Source organism: Nicotiana sylvestris, chromosome 4, assembly GCF_000393655.2.
Source record: "Nicotiana sylvestris chromosome 4, ASM39365v2, whole genome shotgun sequence".
Taxonomy (NCBI): Eukaryota; Viridiplantae; Streptophyta; class Magnoliopsida; order Solanales; family Solanaceae; genus Nicotiana; species Nicotiana sylvestris.
In genome coordinates this window covers 12,744,077-12,752,851 of record NC_091060.1, presented here as the reverse complement: position 1 = coordinate 12,752,851, position 8,775 = coordinate 12,744,077, and the positions used below count along the sequence as shown (strand labels likewise).

At 31.5% G+C, this 8,775-nt stretch overlaps 1 protein-coding gene across 1 annotated transcript; it reads right to left on the bottom strand.

Moving 5' to 3' along the window:
- Positions 1-1,163: 1,163 nt before the first annotated feature.
- LOC104244629 (WAT1-related protein At2g39510) lies at positions 1,164-5,832 on the bottom strand. Its single transcript, XM_009800098.2, has 7 exons — positions 5,543-5,832; positions 4,568-4,630; positions 4,355-4,471; positions 3,310-3,550; positions 2,283-2,447; positions 2,029-2,180; positions 1,164-1,643 (listed from the first exon to the last, which is right to left on the bottom strand). Exons 1-7 carry the CDS (start codon positions 5,749-5,751, stop codon positions 1,469-1,471), a joined length of 1,122 nt encoding a protein of 373 aa, XP_009798400.1. The 5' UTR covers positions 5,752-5,832; the 3' UTR covers positions 1,164-1,468.
- Positions 5,833-8,775: the final 2,943 nt, after the last annotated feature.

Here is an 8,775-nt window from a genome sequence, read left to right as displayed (position 1 = left end):
CCCGTTATCCGGTAATTAATCAATTACCCGCATAATTTAAAAATTACCATAAATTGCTTAAAATTCTACTTATTTTTAATATACTTTATATATACTTTATACATTATACTACCGTGGTCATATGGTACCTCGCATGGTACTAGTTCACAATTATCGGGTATTATCGTTCGACCCGTATTTTATTCCAAATTGGTCACTTTCAACGAAATTCGTTTTCTTTAATTTATGTACCCATTTATCCTTCATAACACTTATTTATCGTTTATTATAATAGCGTAAATACGTTAATGTCAAGATGATCTCATTCCCGAGTCTACGTTAATTAACTGAAGACGAAATTTTTAATGTGAAAATGCGAGATGTAACATAAGATGTCATTGATTACATGTTTTAGGTTACTAAATCAGGTTTAGTATAGGCAACTATTTCTAAGTCATATAACGCGATGATGTAGACATATGTACAAGCAAAGAAGTCTCGCTCAGAAAGAAAAATCATAGTACGCAAGACAAACCAAGGGGAGGAAGAAACAAAAAGCATCCAAGCAATAGGGTCATATCCATGTGCATACAACAAACACTTCGTTTGTGTGTTAGACGCCTATATTGTTCGACTTCTCAAAAATGTACCTAGTACGTTTTAGATCCTTCAAAAATATATTAATTTTGGAAGATTTGATATACATCTGACAATATTTTTAAAGAATTCGAACAATATAAATTTATGACACATATTTAGCTAGAGAATACAGTTGCGTAGGCAGCTTCATATATGTTGTTTAGGTTGTATATATATACGATTTCTTTTCGTCTTTTTAGTTTTGCTTTCTGTTTTAATTTGTTGTATTATTATACTATTTGTGACAAGTTGTTAGGAAATATTTTATTTTATTAATGAGATAGCAATAGTTCGTAATGTCCAATTACTTTTGCTCGCCATGCATAACTTGTTTGTTTGTCATTTGGAATTTGTTCTTTATGTGCATCTGCATTAAAAAATCGGATATATTCTTCAACAGAATATAAAGAGCAACGATGATGTTTCACTTGCTATACATATATTATAGGATCGAAATAATCAAGTGTCAATCGGAAGTTAACATAACAAATTTTAAACGGCGTTAAATTAGATGACAAAAGAGAAATATAGTAAGAAAGGAAAACTAAAAGTAGCATATATCCTCTGTAATTGGAACTTGATCATTATACTAAAACTCAGCCTCTAGCTAGGCGTGCTCAACTTGTTTTCTTAATATATAAAACAAAATTTATTACATTAGAAGATCAGGGGGGAAAAACAGATAAAAATTATACTGACATCTATAGAGTGGGAGATCGAACCAACACCACTAGACTGTAAGCCTAGTATAGTATTCATACTCTAATATTTTTCAATTTTGTGATTAGGTTTAGATAAGAGATCCTGACGTGATACATTTTCGCAACGATAATAGAGTACAAACATGATCTTAAACAGATTCATCTCCCATTACTGCCTGATTTGAAGATTTTATCTCAGGTAGTTCTTTGTCAACTTGTTCAACTTCTTCATTAGTGCTCAATATTTTTGAGGATTTTTGTTCCTTGGTCGTACCCCATATTACTAGGTATAATCCAATTACAATAACAGCAGCTCCAACAACCCTACATTCAAGCAACACCAAATGTCAGGGATTTTCGCATAAATAGCCGGCTGAATTCACTGTTTGCTTTTTCTAGCCGGTATACATAGGTTATACACTTATTATACATGATGTGTGTATATATATATATATTGAGTGTAAGTGTTGGGCGGGCAGCTAATGAATTTCAAAAACCATCTTTCTTTCAATATAAACAATATTTACATAACATATCATTTGTAATTACATAAATATATTTAAGATAAATATTATTGGTAACCTGATAAAAATCGTAATTAACATACTATCATATGTTAAATTAGACGGATAATATAAAAAGGTATTAGTGCATATAACTTAAATCCATAAAAAGAAGCAAAAAGAAGGCAAATAATTATTAAAATTACCTTCCCAAGTTAAGTTGCTCTGATAAAATGAATGAACCCAAAATTGCAACAATAACCATATTGAGAGGATTAAAAGCAGTGACAAAAACTGGTCCTTTGACGTTCATTATTAATCCCGAAACATAATAGCCAATTCCAGAATTCACAATTCCCTGCAGGTAAAATAATGACTATATTATATATCTGATAACAAGAATAATAATTCAGTATAATTAGTAATAAAAAAATGAATTAATAATTTTCAAAAAACTTACACAATAAACAGATGCAATTAATTTACTACTGCCCCATTGAATAGACCAGACTGCAGAATTTCCTCTTTCAACCACAAGTGTAAGTGCAGTGCCTTGTAAAGCCCCAGCCATACATATTAAAGAAGTGAGGGACAGTCCTGCTGGGTATGCCTTCAATGTAATCATCTGTTTCATTTTATGTGATGGTATTTGATTAGACATCAGAGTCGTCATGTATAGACGTTAATTAGAACGAATTTAACTTCTATATATTACGGTGTTAAATAGTTTTAACGCTTTCAATATATTTTTACCTATTGTAGCATGTTACTTGCCTTACTTTTCATGTTACTAACCGCACTTATTATGAACTGTTACTTGTAGTTATCTCTTAGGTGACTGATACTGTAAAAGTTCTGTTACTACTGTCAGTATTCTTCAATTAAAGGGATCTTTACACAAATAGTCTGTCATATTAATTGTTTATTTTTCCTAGTCACATACATAGATTATACACATGTAAAATACATAAATAATGCTTATATTATATCTTTACCGGCTATTTTTAGTTTAAGTGGTAGAGAAAACTTTAAAACACTCTGTTACTCCGACTCTTAAAAAATATTGTCGTATTCGTATCGGATCCTCCAAAATGCATTATTTTGACTTATAGTATATACTAATAATGTAAATAATTTTAACACTCTCAATGTATTTTTACCTATTGTATGTAGCATAATACTTGTCTTAGTTTCCATGTTACTAATCTTACATACGATGGACGGTTACGTGTAATCATATCGCAGGCGTTGATATTATAAAAGTTCTTTTACTACTGTCATTATACATAAATTAAACCCTAATTAAAAGGACAAGCATTGATAGAAAAAGATTGTTGTCATACTATCCAAAAATATTATCGTATCCGTATCGGATTCTCTGAAAAGTACACTACTTTAAAGGATCCGCATGCACGTATCCGATAATATTTTTGAAGAGTTCGAGCAACGTAACATATACAGGAGAAAAGGGAAAGTGTAGTATATACCTGAAGATTATAAAAGCAAGCCCAGCAAAAACAACCAACTAAAATGAAGAGAGCACCCTTAACAGGATTTAGCTCAGTAGGAGAAGCAACACTAGTTGTAGCAGTAGAAGAATGTTTGGTCCATGGCAATCCAATTGTAGGTCCTCCAACAAGTGTCATTACCATTGCACCTCCAAGTGTTATTATTGTCCCAACTATTTTTGCTTGGCTATGTATCTTCCATATATTCACATTCTCAAGCCTAAATATTCAATTTATCACCCATTATTCCATAGGAATTACCTTATATTAACAATGTAATAAAAAAATTTACATTATATATATGATCATACAATTCAACATATTACAACAATAATAACATATTCAGTATAATTCTGAAAGTGAAGTCGGGGGAAGATGGGGTGTACACAGACCTTATCCCGACAAATTCAACAACATATTATAGAAGGATATTTGTCTTAAGCTTTACGTTACTACTTACTTAATTTGGGAAAATGACACTGTATAGCCGCTCTCAATATAATAGCCGAAGAAATGTAAATTTGAATGTATATATATATATATATACAAAAAATACACAAATTGTATATATTTTTTCTGCTACCGGATGTAAATAGTTTCTGACGCGGGCTGAAAGTGAAAAAAGACCTGCTAATTTCAATTATTATAAATAGTAATTTATTATTATATTTTAAATCACCTGATAATATACAAAAATTATATTTTCTATTTATAGAAATTAAACTTTATCCCATATCATTGGAAATGACCTGATCCACTACCCTACATCTGTACTTTCTAAGTTTTCTTTTATTTTTAATTTGATAAAAGACAATATCATCCCATCGCACCTATGCATTAATCATTGTATCTTAGGATTTGTGTTTGTCTTGACCTAAGTCCATTTTCATGAGTTCTTAAATAATTTTATTAATGAACAATTTCCACCAATCTAATAGAAGTAATATTTAATTTAAGGAAAAAAGTTGGATTATAAATTAAGTCCACGTAATTAACTAAGTTGAAAAAAGTTATTTTTATATACCTTAGGATCCAGGCTAATAAAAATGTGATGGCTGGTAAAACATTACACATTGCTGTTGCAAAAGTGGCAGTGGTAAATTTCATCCCAGCATAATACAAATTCTGGTCGATAACAGGCCTGCAAATAATAATTTCATTTGAAAATTCATTAGATTCAATATAATAAATTAAATCAAGAAAAAAAATAAGTGTTGGTAGTATTAGGAATATTTACTCCAACAAGCCCAGCAACATAATCTTCCAGAAAATGGAAAAAGTCATTTTTGGTCTTATTTTCCTGTATGTTAAAACAACCAGAGATGGCATTAGTAATTTCTATAAATATAATCCATCAAAATAAAATAACATTTCAATGCTTTAGGTATAGTGGCAGATCCATCCAACCATGGTTCATAGGTTCGGCAGAACCCATTATTTCGGGGTCAACCCCTATATATTTTAAAAAAACAAAAACTCCTATATATAAATAGATTAGATATAAATTTCAAATTTCAATTTCTTAACTCAGAATCCACGTCTATATTCTGGATTCCTTCACTAGCTCTAGGCTTTTGCCTTGCATGCATTCATGTGTGTTTGTGGATAGTGGTGGAGCAACATACGTAAGTTAAAGGGTAGTCAGTTGAACACTCTTTGTCCGATAAAATATAATGTATAAAAGGTCAAATATTGCTATTACTTCTAACATATGTACAGTACGTTAAATCTTAAAGAGGAGTATAGGAGCAACGGTAAAGTTATCTCCGTGTGAGTTATAGGTCACGGGTTCAAGCCGTGGAATCAGCCATTGCTACTTACAACAGGGTAGGCTGCTTACATCACACCTCCTTGGGATGTGACCCTTCCTCGGACCTTGCGTAAACGAGGGATACTTTATGCACCGAGCCCTTTTACATTATGTTAAATCTTGAACAACTTTGACAAAATTCCTGATTTCGACATTGTTTGTCGGTGTGTGAGGAAAAAGGTAGGAAGGGGAATAGGAGGTGGAGGGGTGGGGTGGGGTGGGGTGACGTTAAGAATCAATCACTTCACTGATGCTTACATCAGGGTAGACTGCCTACATCGCACATCCGTGTGATGCGGCACTTCCCCAGAGGGCAAACGCGGAATGCTTTGTGCACCCAGCTGCCCTTTTACACTGCGTTAAATCTTGAACGGGGGTGGGGGTGGGGGTAGTAAAGATCACCTTTCAAAGAGAGCAGCAAAAGGAGCAAATACAACAGCAGCAAAAGCATTTCTGTAGACAGCAAAAGTATAATGACTCATTCCATGATTAAGAGCAGATTTAGCTATAATAGCTGAGCCTGCATATCCAAATTGCAAGAATATGACTGCTAAATATGGCTTTGCTTCTTTCAAAAATTTAATTAAGCATTCCTTTGTACTAGTTGACATGCTTAATTATGTTTCTCTCTCTTTTCTCTAATAACAAATGATAGTATTAGTATTGTTTTTAATTGTTTTGTAATTAACAACTCTGACTTGAATGGTATATATAGGGAACAAATTAAAGTGATTTAAGCACGTAATCTTTATATAAATTAACCTATGGATTCCACTATCTTATAATGGGAGTGTTCAGTTAAACACTTTCTTATAGCTAAACAACTTTAATTTCTATATTAAAAAGTGTTAGGAATAAGTTCACTAATAAATAATCTCTCTTCCCTTAATAGTTTCAACTTGTTAAAAGACATTCTTTTACATTCAGTTGGATTATTGTAAATTAAGTACCTCCGGCGTTTCATTTTATGACGCTAAATTTAAGAAATTGACGGAGAGTTTTGACATGTATAAGCTAAATACAAAACACTAAAATTGTCTTTTTAAACGAGTGGTGGCGAGAGTTTCACATGTCTTTTCATTTTCTCTCTCCTTAAAAAAGAACTTTTATATCAAGGAGCAGATGCGGAGTCAGGATTTGAAGTTTATGGATTCAGAAATCTGATCTGTTTAAGTTACTCGGTTCTAAATTAATAAATTATATATATTAAATAAATTTCTTAAGATAAATACATAGTTTGTTTGGGTTCGTCCGAACTCATAGGTCGTGCTCTAGCTCTGCCCCTGTCAAGGAGATCCCAATAAATCATGTTTAAAAGTATATAATGAGGATGCTAAGATTAAATAGTTTTCGAAAAAAGAAATGTATCATTCTTTTTTAATTAAATTAAAAAGAAAAGTGAAGCACATAAATTGAGACGAAAAAAGTGTCCATTGTTTTCATGTTTAGATTCTTGCTTTTTACATGATCAATTTGTAAATTTCACTTGTACACAAGTGTGAGTAAAATCTTTTTGTTTCTTTAAAGAAAATCAAAACCAAAAAAAACAGGTGGCAGAATCAACATAAAATATGATAAAAACATATGTGCTGAAATGAGAAGGAGATAGAAGTATCAATTATTATTGCACTAAGAAACCATGCCATCTGAGTGGACTTTCAGATTAGATCAAACTCTTTAAAATAATAGAAACAACAAATCAGAAATATTGCTTTATGGTATATATATTTATATCATAAATATAAAAAGATTATAAAAATCAAAACAAGTATATTGATTGGAAGTTCAAAAGGATTAGGTGAAATAATCAAGATGATGTTTTGTACTTGTATATTACATGTGAAAAGTGAAAGATTATTAAGCTATGAAGTGTACACCACTATTGTTTTGGAGTTTGTTTGTGTGGATAAATTGGGAAATTGAAGTTGAATGTTAACTTTACGTTGTCTATTAAAATTTCTTAATAGCTGAAAATTGGTGTTAGGCATTTTGAAATATTTGTTGAAGATACCTTTGGGTACTTTCTGAAGGGAATTTCAAGTTTAACCCAAAAAGGAACTAAAGTGCACATGCATTAATAATGAAAAAATTCTCAACAAAAGAAGGATTGAGATCCATTCACCTTTAACTAGAAGTTTCGGGTACTGAAACAAACAAAATATCGGTAAAGACTTTCCCCCGAGTGAATTCAGGGTACACTACTAGAAAATTGTCTAAAACCGTCAAGAAATACCGACCGAAATCGGTCGGAAATTTGGAAAAACCGACCGATTTCCGACGGACTTTAATCGGTCGAAAATATGTTGCTCGGTAAAAAACTAGCTAACGAAGTCGGTTGCAATTTCCAACCGATTTCGATCGGTAAATTAATTTTCACAAACAATCCAAAAAGAAAAAATCTGCCGAGAAAATCGATTGAAGTCGGTCGGTAATTCAGTCTGTATTTTCTAAAATAGTTTCGCATTTTTGCGCTAAAAAAAAGCGACCGAATAAAAAAAGTTAAAAATAAAATATTTTGGAAAACCGACCGACTTCGGTCGGTTTTTTGACCGACCGAAGTTGGTCGGTTAGCCTCGGTCGGTTTTGACCGAATTTCTAGTAGTGGTAGCCCAGTGCACGAAGTATCTCGCGCTTACGCAGGGTTTAAGGAAGGGTTGCATCCCAAGGGGGTGTGATGTAGACAGCCTATTCATCAAGTGGCTGATTTCACGGCTCGAACCCGTGACTTATAGGTCACACAAAGATAACTTTAATATTGCTCCAATGCTCCCCTGAATAAATTTAGATTAATTAAAATCCCAACGCGAGTATCCGGCACCAGATGAACACACACACACCCAAAAAAAAAACATGAATGAATGCTAGATCATTTCTGCTTCTACATGTTTTCAGATGCATGTTACCGTTTAAGGTAATTAGGTAAATTAAATTTGTAAGGAACTCTACCAACTATAATCTGGCACATATATGTACATCTCCCATAAATGATAAGACAAGATAACGACTTATATCATGTTAATTAAATTGATATATACAATAACAGACAATCTTTTATTATAAATCTGTTAGTAACAAATTAACAACTCGAAAATAGAGTAATAACTAATAACCAACTAAAATTATTGCTCTAGAATGGCAATATAATTGGCAGAAAATTTAATTGGTTCAATTAATATGAGCACTATTAATGAGTTTCAGCTATACTAAAATTATAGCAAAGCCCTTATTAATTCCATTCTTTTCCGAACTATATTTGTATAATCAGATTATTAAAACAATCTTTAGACATTAAAATTACCAAAATTATCATGCTAGCTTATTGCTAAATAATTAGTTTTTTCTTGATATATTCTTTCTTGAGTGTTCAGTTTCTGTCAAGAATAGTAACTTATAATAATTTAAGTACTACTATTATTAATATTTTATGTGATCTAAGAAAATATTACTTTTAGATAAGATTTAATACGTAAAATCCGCAATCTACGCTTAAAATTTATATTTCAATTTATTTGAGTTATATATGTTGCAGATAAATAGTGGAGTAATTAGTGGAGTAATATATTTTTGAATTTGTAACGAATTAATCAGAAAAGACAATGATATTCAATGGTGCTTTTTTATTAAAATGACAAGTA

Excerpts from the sequence above, each read along its gene's own strand:
- LOC104244629 (XM_009800098.2), bottom strand. The coding sequence starts at position 5,751 with ATGTCAACTAGTACAAAGGAATGCTTAATTAAATTTTTGAAAGAAGCA. Across the intron at positions 4,631-5,542 it reads TTTGCTGCTCTCTTTGAAAG|GAAAATAAGACCAAAAATGA; the intron begins GTGATCTTTACT and ends TTTAACATACAG. Across the intron at positions 4,472-4,567 it reads ATGTTGCTGGGCTTGTTGGA|GCCTGTTATCGACCAGAATT; the intron begins GTAAATATTCCT and ends TATTATTTGCAG.